We start from the raw sequence: 19,140 nt of genomic DNA on the forward strand, positions 1-19,140 counted from the left end.
CGAGCTCCTTGAGTTTGCAAAAATCTTCTTATATCGGCTTTCGCCGCGAGGTCCTTCCGAGGGCGCCTCTTCGACCCGCTCCATCTTCATCGGCGCTGATGACACGCGGGAGAGTGCCAGCTTCCATTTTCAATATCGTCGCCGATAGTCGCCCTCGGATCGTCCTTCACGCCGCGGATCTTGCGAGTCTACTCGGGTGTCCGTCACCGCACGCGACGTTATCGACGATCACCGGTTGCCGCATCTATTTCCACACTTACACACACGTGTGAACGAAATGTAATATCTATCGAAATGCAATCAGTTGGACCGAGGTAAAATGTCCGAATCGGTGCAGTCTTAAAAAATACATTGTTTCGTAGCTCGGTTTATATTTCGAATACAGTTATGTGTGTGGGTCCGATCGTATTATATCGATATAGAATCGTGTTACAAAACGATAAAGAATATATTTTTAATTGTGTATGTGTGTGTGTGTGTGTGTGTGCCTGTGTAATTAAATTAATTAAATTAATTTAATATATGTAATTGAATTAATTAAATTAATGTAATTTAATATATTTTCCGTTAAAGTTTTTGAGCCGAAATTTTGACTTTATATTAACTTTGCATAAATTCCATCAGACTTGAAGAGCCATCGAAAATCTCGACACCGAAAATGTTGCTTATTTCCGCTTTCACCACGTTAATATTTCAAGGAGGACCTGTTTTATAATTATTTATTTAATATTGGATTAATTCAATATTAAAAATGTAATCAAAGGTAGGATTAATCAAACTTCGTTTGTATAAATTCCGATAAATTTATCGATGATATCTCTCGTTTGTATCCATGTGTTTCCTCTAATTGAATATCGCGACACACGTAACTCTCGTGAAACGAGACGGCGCGGTAAGTTACACGCGTAAACATCGAGCGTTTTCATTATTACGCGAACTTAACCCATTCGTCACCGAGCATGCGATTTTCGGACATTCAAAGAGGCATAATTTATGAGGAACGTAGATCCATATTTGCTATGCCAAGCGCAATGATATATATAAATAGATACACGGCATTAACTATATATGCCTGTCGCTAAACGCTAAACATTCTCGGAAGGGCAGAAAAAGGATTATTTTCAGTAATAATAATGATATCAATAACAGAAATAATATTAGGCACAAAAATAATAAGAAAATATAACAAAAGCTCGTTGTCTCGTTCTCTTCTATCACTCGCCGTCTTCTATTCCATTTGTGTAGGGATGCATAAAAAGATGCGCAGAAACAAATTTATTTTTGCCAAAATTTGCAGCACATCGAACGCAATGTTAGACGAAATTATACCGCTGAAAATACAGGATGGGAATATGCATCCCCGACGGAGGAACGTCGAGTCCTCCGGATATCCGAACTTTATGACGAACGCGTTAAGACGCGAAATGTATTCTCTACGTTGCGTCTCGCAAGAGAAGTCGAAACGCCGCCGCCGTCGAAGTTCGCAGAACGTGTGTAATCCGTGTAATCCGTCAAGCACGGCGAACGTAACTGGCGGCGCACGATATGGGCAAAGTTTGCCTCGGACTATCCGGCACCGGCCGGCGCCGGAATAATTGAAAATGTCATGACAATTGCGCTGAATGCCCCTGTAACTCCGGGCATCGACTAATGCAAATGGGTACATTCAAATCCTATCGGAGAATTAATAATTCGCCCGTATCGGCATGCAGCGGCGGCGCGATACCGACATATCGTGTTGTCAAACTTAACACGAGCGCGATGTTATATCGTTTGCGTTATTAATACCGTCGTCAAACTTAAGAGAGGTTTCCGATTCGGTCCTCGATCAATTCCCTACGGTCTTGCTATCTTCCGCCTTTACTTCCTACCAGCCGTATGTATAGTTTATGGGAAGGTATTTGTTAATAAATCCTTCAAAAAAATCCGAATAAGCAAGAAGGATAACAAGAGAGATAAGACGACTTTGAAACGACCAGTTAGCTTCCTATTTAACACACTGTTGTTAACCGGCTGTTTTTTAACGTTCAGCGTTATTTAATCTCCGTTTCCGGCAACATTTTTCTTCAATTACAGGCACTTAAATAAAAATTAATGATTCGATTTACATTTTATTTCTTAAGATTGAACCTTGCTATAAAGCGTTCCAAAATATCCTGATATATATATATTTTTTTTTAACGCGTGATATCTTGCGAACAAAACGTCGAAGTAGCAAAATACGATTTTCCTTGTTGCCGATCAACGACGTGTTAATTGCAACTGAAAAGCTCCGCGAAAAATTCGTCTCTTCCAATCTTTCTCGTAATTTAGCGATTATTCTTATATATCGGTTGTTTCTTCTTGACGAAGAATCCACAGCGATCGAAGGATGAAGGTTGAGGATTCCGGAATGTCTCCGTACGAGCGTATGAACACAAACCTCGGAAGCTTCTCCAAGGAGGATGCATCGCTTTCGCGTCGCACGGCTGCATTATCCGCGTTCACACACTCGCCGGCAAATTTTAATGGATGGCGCCGTTCGAAGCGCGCCAAGTATGTTACCGGTATTTCACTCTCTGTCTCTTCCTCCCTCCCTCTCTCTCCTTCTCTCCCTCCCTCTTCCACCCCCTTCCGAGAAACCTCTAGTATTTTTCGCCGTAATTATCCGTGCGTCGAACGATACGAGCGGTAATTAAATTAAACGCGCGTGGTTGTCGCGCTGGTGCGAAAATCGTTGATACGATTTCGCGTCGAAAAAAGGATAAACAACGGGGAAAGCTCTCCGAAATCAACGCGCGAACAAAACACACGGCGTGCCGCAAAACTCGATGCATTCGTCCTGAATTAACGCGTTACGAAAATAGCTTCGATGGCCGACTAACGGTGAAACAAGGATTTATTGTTTTTCTATTTTACACGACGCGCGACAGATTGCGATTTAGATCCGGGGTCTCGAGCCGATACATGGAAAAGATATATTGCCCGACATATTGTTTACTGTATATAAGATATTTAATTTAATTATTAGAGGTATGTAGCACGTAAGTCCCGGAAAATCTTATTCAAATTCGATTCGCATTTGAATCGAAAAGATTTGATTCGATTCGATGACGGAGATATTTGATTCGCTCATCTCTACCAATTACGAAACATTAATTATGCGTATGTACCTCTACCAATTATAAAACATTAATTATGTATACATACATAACGTACAAACGAATACTATTGAGAGATTCAACAGAGATCGATTAAATAATGAACAAGATTTGCGAACATCTGCATATTCTAACGAAAGAAATGCGTTAATTGCGTGTTACACGATGCGATTATTAAATGATGCGATGATTAAAAGATGGGTCAATTCGGCGACATCCGCTCCGAGAATGCGAATCTTTACGATCACGGCAGAATGAATGCGGGCATCTCCGCGAGTAAAAATGTCGGGCGAACGCTCATAAGTTAGCGTACGCAATTTATTTCGCGCGTACGTGTCGCCGGCGATAGAAAACAGCGCTTTACATCATCGGTAACATTCGAATATCGTTACACGGGAACGTAACTGCGGAGGAAGTAGACGGGATGGCATCGAGAGGAGGACAAGGAGAGGACGGAAGAGCGTCCGGTAAAACGGAAATAGAAGTGTGCAGCTTACGCGCGCCAAGAACGTGCGGTACCTTCATTGTCTTAAAAAACGTATGCGATGCGCACGTGCGGAGCCGCTGTGACGCGGAGGGATCGCATGTAAGGAGCCCGAGTATCGTTTACCAAATATGAAAATCGCAGATCTTGTCACTGATCTCATTTCCATTCCTCGTGTTATCTCGCTCTCGCGAGATTTCATCGATCTCTTTTCTCGACGCCGCACGTATATTCCGTATTATATGTATTATGGTGCGGAAAAAATAAAGGCGTCTGATAGAAGAGAGGTGAGAAGCGAACGCCGAACTGGCCGGTCGAAACTACCCGACGAACGTAAAATTGATTCTAAGTACCGCGTCACATGTTCCTCAAGTTCGCCCGAGGTGTCGATAGTCGGGACGGCCGTGCGCGCGCGTCTCGAAGCATAAAAAGCGAAATGAGGAAGTTAGTCACTCAAAAGAAGCTTTATATCGCTTTTACGACTTGAAACGAAGCGCAGCCTCGAATGTACATCGCACGAGCGACGATATAGGCAGCAGGAAAGTTTTCCTCCTTCTGCTGCTGCTGCTGATGGCGGCGGCGCGACGACGACGAAACTTGCGTCCCCCCGAAGGCGATACAAGAGGAATTCATTTGGCATTCAAGACAGGGAGACGTCGGAGAGATTGTCGCGGAAGTCTGCGAATGCGTGGATGCCGAGCAGACGAGTGTCCAATATATTTAAGAAAATGCGTTTACCATCACAATGCCGGCAAGTTTACTCTTTCGTCACTACGATGTCGCCGCCGAGTCTCTCTCGCAAAGAGAGAACGATCAAGTTGACCGGCCGTACAGTGGTGTATTTTCTTGATTTCATGGCCGAGACCTTTACAAACTTTTGTAATTTGCACTATATTTTATACGTGTGTGCGTTATTTAACTTTTTAATATAAAAATTCGTTGGAATCATAGATTAAAATTATATTGAAGTGTTTAGCACGCGTGCAGATTGAATTCGTTTTTATTGTTTCATAAGTTGCGTCGCAACACAAATGTAGTATAACTTTGGAGAAGTCTACGCTACATTGCGTTTGACATAAAGAGATAATACAAGCACCAATGGATACCCGCATCCTTCCCTTTTATCTTAAAATGATGGACAACCTCCGGGAGAAGTATTTTATATTTTTAGGGTTTTGCCCAAGAAATTGAGGAAATCCACCACTGTGGGCCGTCTGGAATCTATTTTCCCGTCGAGCTATAAAGTTGCACGTAAGACTGCCTATAGTTCCGCCTATAAGAGGTCGCCTATAAATCCATGTGGTCCATATGATACGTGTGATACATTAGAGGAAAATAATATGACATACCATATACGCGTATGGAAGAGTAAAAGGCACGAGATCAAAAATGTGAAATTTGTGTTAAATTAATGTCGGACACGAAGAAGTTAATGGATGCGTCTAATGGAGAGGAGCGCGGAATTAAATAAAATTTACTGAGGCCGACGAAAATTGGGCTACCGTCAATTGGCTTCGCCAGGGTAAAAAGAAGGGCAGGGGGGGGGGGGCACGCGGAATAAAACTGTAATGAATATCGCGTGAGACCGGGACAATCAAATTTTTCTACAATAATGCAGCGAACAATGAAGGATTACGCATTTTGCATCGCACTCGTACAAATTTGCATAGCGAACAGGAGAGGAGGTTGTATCCGTGATTTAACAAAAGGCGCAGGAGATCAAGCGTGTAATTAAAAAAAACGGCACGATGCTGGCCGTCGAATTCTCGACGTGGAAGAATTCCACTGCGGACTCATCGGGATATCCGTGACCGGAATTTTGAGGATCTTCTGGAGTCGTCCTGTTTTAAAAATTCGTTAGTGCTATACTCATTACTGGCTGCACAGAATTAAAAATCCTTTCGCACAATTACGATACACGCACGTTAATGTAGGCAACGACGGTTGACTTTATTCGAGAAGCGAGAAAAGGGTTAAAAATGACAAAACCATAAGCCAGTAACGAGTACAGCGCTAACAAATTTGCGATGAGGCAGGAAGGACGATTCCGGGATCTCCTTAAGATAGAAAATTTCGGGAATGTCCGGACTGAGAACACCGTGTGCGACGGAAGATTCGCTCGATTAATAACAGCGTGTCCGCGTTGCAAAGACGCCGGTGACGAGGCGGGTCGCCGTGTTTAGTGTCCTTAAATGCAACACGGCGTCGCGAGCATTTTTCCGGGGACGTATCGGAAAAGTAATGGGCGGTTCGGGAAGGTGCACGGAAGAAAGAATAGAAATACACAAAGGCGGGTTGGTTGGCGGGGGAAGAAAGCCATCCGAGAGTCGCAGCCGCGCCTCCGACAGATTATGCTAACGAGACAATCCCCAACGGTAAACCGGAGGCGCACAACCGACTGACGGCGGTCTCCTTTATTTTTCTCGTTCGACGGAGATCCTGCGCCGCCTGCTCCCTCAAATCGGAGGCAGCGAGCGTATCCTACTTTGCCGGGCGGGATTGCGAGCGTCTTCGATGGCGCGTAGGAAGAAGCGCGCCGGCGAGGGAAACCGAAACCCCCGGTCCCGGAAGTGGGAATGGAAACATCCGAAGGAAGTCGAAGGCGACTTTCCCAATCGACGAGGCCGGTAACGGGCGATTAGGGGCGCGGAAATGTAGATTTAAGAAAAAAATCGGTAATATAATGCAGTGGCGAGAGGGCGAGGGATGTGGAAAAAGGAGGGTTGCTCGCGCCAACTCGATGAATTCCTTCGCTTCTTAGTCATTGAAGAACGGATGAAACTTTTCTCAACTATGACGGGGCAACTCGTTGATACATTTAAAGATTGCGAATAAAGGAAATGTTAAACTGACATAGATGTGACAAAACGACATATTCATGTTTCTCGGCTGTAAAATACTAAATCTCAGACAGTACATGAACTTCTATTACTACTTCTACTGTGTACAATAGTTGGTTGGAGCTGAAGTGGCAATTTCTGTTTGTAAGCACGTTCGGTTCGTTATATTAGCGTCGTTTAATTGTCCGTTGTGCTGAACTTTCGTTGGGCTTTCCTCTTGCAGAAATTAAAGTAGTCAATTATCGGTGAAGAACCTATTTGACAATGCTATTTCATAGCGTGATCCTGGCACTTTTCAAGTCACTTTAGATCCTTGTGCCAATCTCTATCGTCTATCACTGAACCCACGCCATTAACCATTTTAATTTGTATCGCGTCTCGCGTTCCCCCCCGCGTTTTATTTTTTCCGCACAACGACGATCGCGCGGCGCGCCCCGAACTCCTATTGGACATTCGATCCCGTACCCTCGTTTACCGCAACGAGGGAAAAAGCACCCCGCGCAGGGTGCGGAAGAGGTGCGGAGGCGCAGAGGGAGGTCGCTTTATTTTTTCCTCCGTGCCACTCCGCGACGTATTTTCGCCGAGCGTTCGGTAATCGCGACTCGCCCTTAATTGCGCAATTACGCACGCTCCCTTTTTCACGACACGACGACGACATCAACGTATAGTGACGTGGCGCGGGGGAAACTCGCATTACGGTGGAGGTTCGCGTCTCCGCTCTCTCTCCCACTCTTCCCCCGCCCGCCGCTCTCTTCTATCTACCGGCGGATTCCCTGTTTAAGCCAAAATCAATAGGCGCGTGCTCCGATCTGATAAGTATCCCGAAGAGAGAGCCCTGCTCTCCCTCTCTCTCTCCTCCGTCGAAGAGAATCCTCTTCCCTCGACACTCGCATTGCGCTCTCAAATCTATTCGTGCCTACGTATCTATATATATCTAATATATATATATATATATGAGTGTATACTAGTATATTTTACGGGTGTGGCAAAATGATCTCAACTCCTGTCACCCGCAAACTTTCCCCGCTTGATTCGTTTTCGTCTAATTCCGTCATCCACCTCCTCCTCCTCGCGTAAACGAGACCGAAGATTAAACGCGTTGATATTAATTTCGTGCTTTTACCCTTAGCGTTTGTCGATACCTTCCGACCGTGATAATCGATCTCTGTCGTTCGGAATATTTTATAGGTGGACGCGAAAAATATTGTTTGCCATATTTCAGCTGTAACGATTTCCATGTTCGCAGTAGCTGTTTTGGAAAAATAACGACTGACCGGTACTGTGATATCCGAAATATTCAGATGCATATCGAAAACGAACGTGCACGGCGCGAGGGTAGTTTACAGTCCCAATTTTAAATTACTCCGCTCGCGGCCGACACTTACCCCGAATTTACACACGGTCACGCGTTCCATTTAAACACGGTGGCTTCCCTATGTTTCGCTCATCCTACCCTCCCCCCTTCCTCCCTTGTCTCCCACGCTGTGTGCGACCGGCCGTTTTTACGCGCCACCTTTACGTCGCGCGGCCGTAAATCCTTCGTTACCGGAACTTTTTAACGAAACTCTTCCGCGTAATCCCTTCGGCGCTCTGTGTTTGCCGAAAAGATTCCGTCGTCGGCGCGCGGCACGTGACGTAACTTCCGCCCTCGCGTTCTCCCCTCTCCTCCCCCTGCCTTGTGCAATAGCCCCCTCGGTGAAACTTGCGCTCACGGACGAGCGCGCGCGCGAAAGAGAGAGAGAGCGCTCTCTTCCTGCCGTGCAAGAATCCGTGGAATTTTTCGAGTTAGCTCTCTCGCGTTGCCGCGATCTGAAAATCCGGAACATTTGAGCAAAAACAAAAAGGGCTAGGACGTTTAATCCTCGCGGAAATACGGAGTAATTCCGCTGTCTTCCCCCCGCCTTGAACAGTCGCTCCCCCGGCTGTTCTCGATTGTCCTTCCGGTCCGACTATCCGACCCTTCTCTTTTTAATTAAAACAGAACTTTTGTTCAATTACATTATACACGGGGTGGCCAAAATCCGTTGTGACTCACCCTCTAACTGTAGATCCTGCTCGAGACGGATTCGAAAGACTGAGGATCGCTTCGGTATCAAGACGCATCGATATAATGTATGAATTATAAAAAAGTTATATAATTAGAAATTTACATACAATAAAATGATATAGGATGATGTACTTTTAGTTCATCTCAATCCGTTCTACGCCCTCACTAAGTTTGTCCATGTTCATCTCAGACACCCTCTATAATTCATATAAATAATTAAAAATGTGTACTTAGCCGTGAGGCTAAGAAAATTGTAATTAAAAATTTATATATAATTATATATATAATCAATATACGTATAATTATATAAATAATTATAAAATATATACAGAGTCGTGAAACTTGATTTCTCACTTAATTGCCGGCGAATCTCGTAGCACGTCGAGCTAAGATTTAATTGTTGTAACGTTACCCTCGCACGATGAGGTTAATTGTGCGACGAACAGCCGTTCCTTGGCGATCCTCGGCTCGCGATGCTCTCGATTTTGGTTCGTCCTCCGCGTGCCGAGCCACGTATCGTGATAATTCTGCTCTCTCGGCGCAAATGTTTCTTTGATGACATCGGCCCATTGTCGCAATCCACGCTAATTGTCGCTTTTACCCAGCACGCCTGCCTATTAGCATACGCATTCGAGCGTGTTGCGTTTCTTGCAGCTGTCCCGGCCGCCCTCATCCGCTAAATTTCACATGGAGAACGCGATCTCCGAAAGTGCTTCTTCCTCGACCTAACTCATATTTTTCGCGAATTGCAAATCACTGTATCGCTCGCCGCTGATTTGATTAACCGTTTACGTAGCCGCGTCGTTTCGACATTTCCCGAAAATAGATTGTAACTCTAGTTTGACACTCGTAGGTGAAATTAACCCAAGCTAAAAATTCAAATCCTACGACTGTTAAATCTTGAATTGTCGCACGTATAAACATAAAATTCCTCTCTTAAAGGTACTTTTACTTCCTCCTGTGTAGAATCAATACACCGTCTTCTCTTATACTTCATAAATTGCCTAAAAGCAGGCAAAGAGCCAAATCTCACGAGCGTAAGAAAAAGCCGCCAAACGCGAAAACATATTAAACGAGGAATGATATTGAAACCAGATTTCAGAAGTGGAATTTGTAGTTCCGATAGCCTTATGCAATATCTGAATGAGCGCATTTATAGATATTTCAGTGAAGACGTGTCGTACCGTGCATCGCAGAGCCGATGCGTCAAAATGAAACAGCAAGGAATAAGTGTGCCAACGAAGGGTTAAACTCGTGCAAACGCTATCGCTGCGTTCGCTTCGCTCGTATATCGGGATTTAAACGTTGAGTAAACTCACGCACGCACGCGCGCACGGAGATTACAAGGCAAACCTTTGCGATACGTGTGTAACAGAGCGATAGGAAGAGAGGGTGCTCAGTGCCGCGAGCAGCTCACGACGAGCAGCGATCATTCCGGCCTAGGGAACGTTCTCTCGCTATCTCGCGAGAACGAGACCGCCGTGTCCGCCGGAGGGAGCGCATTTTAGATTCGCGATTTCAACGATATAGGATTTCTCCTGGGCGAGAAAGAGAGCAGCGAAATCCAAACTCTTTGAATCGGCGGACGACGGTGCCATTGTGCGGGTGGCTTACCGTCGTTTCCCCGGGATAAAGTGGGTATCACCGGATACCGCTCATCCCGAGTCTATCGTCGGAGTCCAACGGCTCTCGAGTATCCCTCCGTCCCTTAAATTAGAGGGCGGGACGACGTAGCGTCGGTGACTTTTATAATCGCCTTTAACGCCGCCTCGCGAAAGGTCACCTCCGATTCCGAGCGCGTAACCGTTCCTTTCTTCCCTTTTCTTTCCCTTTTCATCAGCGTGCTTATCCTGAACGTTTATTACGCCGCGAAAACGCCCGACGATCCCGCCGGCTTTAAATGTTATGTCTCACGCGCGTGAAAGTATTCCGATATCTCGGCTACGCGAAGATTGTTCCGGTGAACCGTCGACGTACGTCGCGCGATACGTAGAGGGAAAGCACCAAAAACGACGTACCATTTCGTTTTTGAGCTCTAAAGCCCTGTTGAAGGTGTCGAATTTGAATTTACACGCATGGATGCAAACCGCTAACGCTTCTCTACCAGAATATATGGTAGTCTTGCGAAAATTATTGCATGTTTCATCACAAATAATTATTTTTTAAGATGTTTGAGGATTGACGTTTTTTGTCCTGAAAACCAAGCCCCAAAACCGACGTACTTATGATACCTATAAATTATCAAAAAAATAACATGAAAAAGCACCAAAATGGCATTATTTCGCGCATTTATTATATATTATTACATGTTATCTTTAACGAACGAAATTCGTGTTCTGTCCGACAGAGTCCAGTACTTTACAGCCGAGGAACATGGGTATGTCGGTTTACCGTACCTGTGTCGGTTTCGGTGCTTTTCCTCTGATATCGAATCGGCTGCGTTTTCGGGATGACGCCTTATACTTAACGCTCTTACCGTCGTGACGTTGACGTAAACGGAGCGATGCAAAACGAGAAGAAAAACAAAATTGGTTCCGGCGCGGTACAGCCGCGAACATCACGGCGATCTTAATTTCCTGGGCGGATGCTGCGTGATAATTTCGATGAAAAATTCCATCCTGCGCGGGCGCGCCGTAATTAACGAGGAGATGGCAGGCCGTGCGCGCGCGTTCGTAGCGGGGCCCTGCCCGCTCGCGAAAGGACCTAATTAATTAGATATCCCTGCGACAAATTGCTAGAATTACACCTCACTGATTACACTCGGAATGAAATTCCAACACAATAAAAGCGCGGCTCACCGTGCTCATGTTGCGTTCCCTCTCCTCCACTTTTCTTTCTTTCTTCCTTTCTTTCTTTCTTTCTCTCCTCGTCTTGTGCGCACGTGTGCGCTCGCTCTACGAGCTTTCCCGCTCGCTCACAACATTTTATGAAAAATTAAACGCAGAATTAGAATTCCTCCATTAATTAGGGTGAGAGAGAGAAAGAGAAAAGGAGGGGGGATGAAGAGAGCTGCGAAACTGCACAAGAGAGAAAAGAGCGTGTAGTAAATACACGCAGCTGTACCACGGACACTTTGACCATTTTCGGCTTGGCTCTCCTTTGGCGAAATTTTTTGTATATTGCAAGTTACAAAATTGAAATTCCAAAGCACAAAGCCGCGCGTTCAAAGTAAAGAGAAAGGAACGGTTTGATTAAGAGATCGTAAAATGAGCCGCGGATGCGATACGGGAAATGGCGCATCGTTCGAAAGTAACCGGACCCCTCTGTGTGGGGATTTTTAGCGTGATATATTAGCGAGGAAAGTAATAATAGTTTACATTAAAATATTATCTGATATTCAATAGCCATTAAGTTTTCCCTAGATTATTACTCGCGATGAATTCACGATGTTTTTCCCGAGGACGCCGACCATTCCTTCCGTCGAAGCGAAAATTAAATTTAAGTAGTTAATAAAAGGCCGGGTAGGGTCGGGAAGAAAGAGAGCGGAACGAGAGAGCGTGGAGAAGTAACGGAGGAGGCCGAAAGAGCGAAAGAGGGTGCGAGAGAGCGAAGTGGAGGGAGCGAGGATGGTACAGACAACGGCGAGGGATCGACGAGAGAGAGAGAGAGAGAGAGCCGACGAGGGGTAGTCGTAAAACCCAACCCATGAAAACGGAGGCCGGGGCGTCCGGATTACGACTGCGAGATTCAAGAATTTTTCCATTTATCGCCCTTCTTGCATGAACGCATACAAGAATTCGATACGAGAATATGGGCGGCCCTCCGCTCTCACCGCGCTCTTCTTCCAGACCGGCCTCCGGGCGGAAGAGGCGCGCGGAGACCGCCACGGAGAGAGAGAACAGGGGATGTTACCCACCCCTCGACCTCCGCCTTGAATATCTAATCGACGGCGCGCTGCTCGCTCATGCATACACTGCGACGGCGAATCGCGGCGATGCATTCCGCGAGACACTCGTCAGAGATGCCGCCGGGCGCGCATTCGTTCTTTCTTTCCCTTTTTCCGAAACATCCGCGCGCATCGCATTTTTCGAAGAGCGCGCGATGCGATCGCCTCGTAATATCCGGCGGAATTGAAAAAGGCGGCAGCGTAACGCAGAACGCGTTTTGTTTGTCGATTATTGTGCTCGATAGCGTAGGAGGAGGGATGCGAAGGTTACGAATCTCGCGAATTGATTGCAAACGCAATAAACTTTTTTCCCCTCCGCGAATATTTTATTACTTTTATTATCCTCCTCGATGTTGCGAGGTTTGTGCGTGTGTGTGTGTGTGTGTTTTTTTTTCAATTTGCAGCGTCTATCCTCTCTGTTTTATGGTCTTTACGTTCGGTGAATCGCTCGGCCGCTGTTGATCCGTCGGAAAAGAATTTTTGATTAAGCTCGTGTTTTCGTATTTGCGAGGGGTTACTCACTTGGACGACTGTTTCGCACGATCGAAAGGAGAGGACAGAAGAGAAAGAGGAAGGGAGAGAGAGAGAGAGAGAGAGAGAGCCGACATGGAATAATTGAACGTATCGCATTGTTACGATGTTTCAGGCCAAATCACCCCGGAAGTGTTACCCGAGTTCTTAGCTCCTTTGGAAAATCACACGGTGATCCAAGGTCGCGACGTCTTCTTCACCTGCGTCGTTAATCATCTGCAGTCTTACAAGGTACAATTTCCTCTTGTCAAACTGCCCGTGTATCGCTCTTCGAACGGACGAGAGATTGTTTCTCGGTCGTTAGGAAACAATTGTGTCGGATGCGAAGAGGAAAATGAAGAAAACAAATTTTTATTGTAAATTTACTATCGCGTCCGCGCGCGATAAGACGCTCTTAATCAATGTATTCGGGAGGATATTCAATTTAACGAGGATTCAGATACGCGTCGAATATTAAGAAAACTATAATAAAACTTGCATCGAGAATCGTGCACCGAGAAACGCGACAGTCGGTATATTTACCGGGGCGAAAACGAGAGAGCTATATCCATTAATACGCGACGTAATCTAAATATGTACCTTCTACTCACCCGACTAGGAAATTTCTTCCCGAGTCTAACTATATTCTCGTCCGCGACTACTGCGAATATCGATGCGAACGTCAGAGTTATGTCAAATTTTGCAAAAAATCAGAATCATATTCAGCAGCACAAAAACTACCAAAACCCAACGTCCTTTGTCCGTAGACTCGATATAATTTTCCGTTTCCGACAAGGAATAGAAAACCTGTATCCGTACAATTGCCGAGTTAACGTGGTCAATGTGCATAGACGGTATAAGTAATACGTTGTCCGGCCAGATTTTCGACGAGCGATTTGTATTTCAACTATCGACCAGCCTACCGCGATTAAACCGTGTCCCTCATCTTGAGAAGTACCGTCCGCTCTCCCGGTGTTTCCAGGTAGCCTGGATAAAGTCGGATTCCCGAGCGATACTGGCGATACACACGCACATGGTGGCGCACAATTCCCGGCTGTCAGTCACGCACAACGGTCACAACACATGGAAACTGCACGTGGCGAACGTTCAGAAGAACGATTCTGGCACGTACATGTGCCAAGTCAACACTGACCCCATGCGTAGTCAGGTGAGCGCCCGGAATGCAATCCCCAGTGTAAACAGATATGCGCAAACAGTCGACGCCCGGCGATTAAAAGACACGTACTATAATGACGGGTCGCAGCGCAGATGTTAAACGACACTCGAGAAATTAGCGGATACTTTTTAACTACGATATATTCCTTCCAATGACGCGAAAACGCGCCCCCCCCCCCCTCTTTTTCTCTCTTTCTTTCTCTCATTCTCGTTTTTTTCTTGGTAAATAACGTAAATGCAGCTTCAAACAGTATTATCTGGCGCCAGTGGTGAAACAACTGCGATGCGCAGTAACAACGTATCTCTGTTAAATTAATTTCCATTTACCTTCCAGCCGACGCTTTATTTTTCGCCGGCGTTTCCGCTGGAATCACGCACGGCGGCCGTTACACGCGCGCCCGGCTCTATCGATTTCCATCGACAGGCCACGGTGCGCGACGTAATTCGATTAAAAAGATCGAGGTTTCGCACAATTTCGTCGGATCCGTCCGCGCGGCACGGAATTTTTAAAATTCCATACACAAGCCCGGCCATAACTTTTTAACGCGGGCTTTCTTTACCACGGCCATTATTTCGCGGTGTAATATCGGCTGTAATATCGGCCTACCGCTGCAGCTGCAGTTCAAAGCCGACCTACAAAAGCGAAGACTATTTTATTCTGTTTGAAGTGGAGGAGCGCTGTTAAAATCAGGAAACGCGGCTCATTCTTATACAAAGCTCTTAAGTGATTTTGTTTTACGCTCGAGTTCTAATATACCGGCTTTAATCCCGGAAGAGCTTTCCGACGAAACCAGTCTCGTCTCGCGAGTACATCGCGAGTTACAAATATTAACGCGCCACAGGGTCGCCAAATTCTTTACATTTAAGTAATTTAAATATGTCCGCATAGGACAAAGGAAACTTTAGTCAGGGAAACCGTGCGATTGGCCGTACATGTTGAGCACGTTGAGTTACTAAGTGGCAGTCTTTCAACATCGGCCTGATACTGAAAGCCAATATTGGCCCAGCATTGGATTAAAGTCGGATGATGACTTGGGCCCGGCACCGGCCAGCAGTCAGTTCTTGGCAGCTGGAAATTCGCGACCATACATCAACCGAGAGTCAATTTATCGTGTAGCGCTTAACGTGTTGGCTATACAATATTGATCCGGATCTCAAAATCGCGCGCGTACCATCCCGGAAATGTGACGGATCACGTAAAAACCTGTGCGCGAGAGATTCGCAGCGAAAAAATGCATGAGAAGCTTCGTATTTTCCGCGATAAAAACTTTCGACACTCTCCATTTCCTTTTATTCAGCTATATTCCGGCTTCTCTAAACAACGGTCTGTACATCTGCCCCCCCTTCCTCTCCCCAAAAGAAGTTTTATATGGAGGTTGTACTATATCGCGCGTAGTATGTGTCAATTACACACGTTAACGCGCGATAAGAGCACATGCGGCGAGCACGAATACGTGTCGCGCGAAATTTCGCGGAGAATGGCGGTTTGTTTCACGTTTGCACGTCGATTTTTCGCTGAGATACGGACGCTCGAAGTTTTCGGAAATGGTGCGATACCGCAAAGGCCGACCGGCATTCGCGCGAGATGGTACATTGTAATACGTCTACGCCGTGCACTTGATTTGATCCCCGTTCATTCGCCGCACTCGTCGAGTAAATTTCACACAAAAGCTGAAATTATCCCCTTTCCGATGAAGGGTCGATCGTTTCTCTATATTAATGATTAATTCGGCAGTACATTGAAACATCACTCACCTTCCTCTCAAGCTAAATATGAATCTTTGCTCCAAATAACCTGCAATAAATCTGCGATTTTCATTTTGATCCGATCGCTAATCGGAAAAACAGTCGCAACGATTCGCTTCGATTGATTCGGAAAATCCGAACTTCCGTTTGTTACATAGCGTAAAAACGAATTATTATTTAATGTCTAATAGGCTGTTCCAGTTCACGTCTGCCGGCGAAGTCGCCGCGACGCGACTTGACGGCGCGACTTTAATTATGCAGATTTTCGGCGAAGCGCGAGCCGCGCGTTCGAGAAAGCAAGGGGAAAATTATTGCCGACGGTGCGGCAGGTGCGCACGTCGTACGGCTTCGAGCGACTGTTTTCCAGCGACGAGGATCTCGGCTCGCGCGAATATCCCGTCGCGTCTTAAATCTCGAGCCGAGTGTTACCACGCCGCCCGCTCGACCGACGCGAAATTATTTATCGTTTGTACTTGTATCCGCGATTCTATTCGCTCGGTATGTGCATTTTCTGCAGAACGCGAGGCGCGTCTGGTCAGTTACCACCTTCCGGTGTCCGCGGTCTACGGAAGCGTACAGATGTGAGAACACAATTTTCCTGTACGATCAGCGTTCCGATTAAAAAACTAGGTTTAAAAACCGTTGCGCAAAAAGTCTTAGTAATAATTAATAGCGCATAACGTTCGGTTATCTTCGGAAGATCTTGACCTCCTGTCACGACAGATCTCTTTCTCTCTCTCTCTCTCTCCGCTTCTTTTCTCTTTTCTTTTCGCCTTACCACCCTCTCCTGCGTCCATGTCCATCCGCACACACATACACACAAACGCATTATCGTACCCAGAGCTATAGTTCGTCTCGCTCGCTCCTTGTACCACGACAAGCACTCTCGGCCCTTTATCACACGGCAGGGCCGTATATTGCATCGGAAGGTTTCCCGCTCTGCCAGTCGCATTGAATTCCGCGAGACATGTGCGCCGCGCACCACACCAGTAAATTCCACCCACACATACACGTTAAGCCGGCACACCGGTCCGGTGAACCGCCCTTGTCACCGGTACGTGCCCAGGGCCGTAAAACGGTGCCCTTTTTATATACGGCAACTCACGCCGAGACACTTTACCACGGTTTATGCTGACTGACGTCTCGCGCCGTCACGACGAACGTTTCCGACCTGACGACGACGACAATGAAGTTAATGCTGAACACGAGGGTCTCGCGAGATAATGAGCGTCGTCTACTCCGGGGATCATCGGCGAATCATCTGTCGTTGTTTCCGGTATTATCATTTATCTTTATGAATTGATTAGACTATGTTTGAATTTAACGAAAACGAAATACTTTCCTCCGGTAAAAATCTTTTCACGCCTTCTTAACTTGGTTTCTTAAACGTCGTAGATTTTATCTTAACATGAATTCTTAATTTATATAATTAATCAGTCATTTCTCAATTACATGAATTCGTTGGTGATATTTACCTTTTATTTCATATCATATTTCTATTCTTTCATATTTTCGCTATACACACTCGACATATCGTAATCCTGTGTAATTCTCTAGTTTTACACAAAGCTAATCTGATATATTTGATGAGAGAACACCGTACGTTTACTTTTACGTTGTTTCATACTCATAAATACATTATAATACGTTTTCGAATAATACATTTTTGTTTTGATTAAAAGCCGTTGAGATGCGGTTTTCATCAATTTTCACACAGGAAATTTTATTCTCCATCATTATACATATTATATGGTGCAACACATATGAAATTTGTGTTTTTGAAACAAAAACATTATTATTATCGTTAACAATATTAACTGCAAAATATAAGCAACATTCACTCTGTAACGTTGAAACGTTATCGCGTCCGGTGCGAATCCACCCAGAAAAATGAGCTATAATGAACACAAAGCGCGCATATTTAGTAGTCTATTAAACAAAGCAAATTAAAAAAGAAAACATCGAGTGACAAAACGGTGCGCGTCCGGAGAAGGATTTCCAGTTGATTTTGTCCCGCCGTATAAACCATATCTTCCCTTGCATGCTGGTTTCATTGAATCGAATAGGACACGTGCACCGCGCGCCCCACGTCCAGTAAATTCTATACCACCACACATTACACCCTTCCGAGGATACCCTCATCGTGTACGTGCTCAGGACCGTAAAACAATGTGCTTTTTCTACGGCGAGTAGTTCAAGCCTTGTCTTTAGCAGACCACCTTACGTACAACGGTCTCTCTACGGGCTGTTTATCCCGAAAAAAGAATTTCAGTTCTTTTTAACTCTTTGATCCTCGCCTTCGCGGTGAAACAGTGAAATTTAATTAATTCCCATGCCCGTCCTTTTCTACAGGGAAGGATAATTTAAGTAACAAAGTAGCAGACGGACATCGCGGAACACAAAATGCAAGAAAGAGAAAAAGAGAGAGAGTGAGTTCCACTCGTAAGATTCGATATTTGTAATGCGTGGCTCGGGAAACGTGTTTCAAGTGATGAAACAACCCCGGTGGAAATTTCATTTGCATTTTTTTGACCAGTCACCGGACACTTTATATTAACTTCTGTTTGGTAACTGAGGATTAAAAATGTACTTGGGATCCCAAGCAAGATATAACGCTTGTGCTGCGGTTACTGCGTAATAAAAAATGCGCATATTTCTACTACGGAAATAAAGTCCCGGTGAAAATTCAAAATGCAACTTCGCTTTTCGCCGCGCGCACCAACCTTCCTCCGCCGATAACCGAATGCGTATCTGCTTCGTAAAAAAGAAAAACGTAGTCGAACTCGCGCGCAATTAGGATCTCGGTCTCCGAGGTCTACGAAGTTTCGTGCTAGCTTCGCGGGAACCCTACGTTTTTCTCCTTCTTTTTGCTTCAGATGGGATACATGGAAGTAGTGATACCGCCCGACATAATGGACGACGAGTCCTCAGATGGCATGGTTACCCACGAGGGCGGCAATATAAGGCTGCGATGCGTCGCTACCGGGTCGCCGAAACCGACCGTCACCTGGAAACGGGAGGACGGCCGCAACATCATTCTGCGCGAGGACGGGCAGAAACAATGTAAGCGCTTCGTCGCGAATCTCGCTGCGAGAGATCTCCCGAGGCGATAATTCGGCGGGAGGACGAAATTCCCGTCGCTCAGGAAAATTCCGATGCCTCGTGAGTCTTCGGTGAATTCGCGCGCGAATTTGCTTCGCCCCGCGATCGCGGAGATAAAGGGTGTGAGTGTTTATAAAAGAGAAAGGGCAATTAGCACGATATAATTGAGAATAATGAATCGTCGTCTTCCTCATTGCATTCTGGCTAAT

The 19,140-nt window shown here is 45.6% G+C and overlaps 1 protein-coding gene across 1 annotated transcript in view; it reads left to right on the forward strand.

The window, feature by feature from the left end:
* Nucleotides 1-19,140, forward strand: part of LOC106750300 (lachesin-like) — a 66,091-nt gene that overhangs the window by 36,089 nt on the left and 10,862 nt on the right. The window contains exons 3-5 of the mRNA XM_014630589.1: nt 13,044-13,159; nt 13,890-14,075; nt 18,706-18,892. Coding sequence (XP_014486075.1) covers nt 13,044-13,159; nt 13,890-14,075; nt 18,706-18,892 — 489 coding nt within the window. The remainder of the gene's footprint in view (nt 1-13,043; nt 13,160-13,889; nt 14,076-18,705; nt 18,893-19,140) is intronic.

The sequence above is a fragment of the Dinoponera quadriceps genome, unplaced genomic scaffold (assembly GCF_001313825.1).
Source record: "Dinoponera quadriceps isolate SergipeBrazil2010 unplaced genomic scaffold, ASM131382v1 scaffold141, whole genome shotgun sequence".
Classification (NCBI taxonomy): Eukaryota; Metazoa; Arthropoda; class Insecta; order Hymenoptera; family Formicidae; genus Dinoponera; species Dinoponera quadriceps.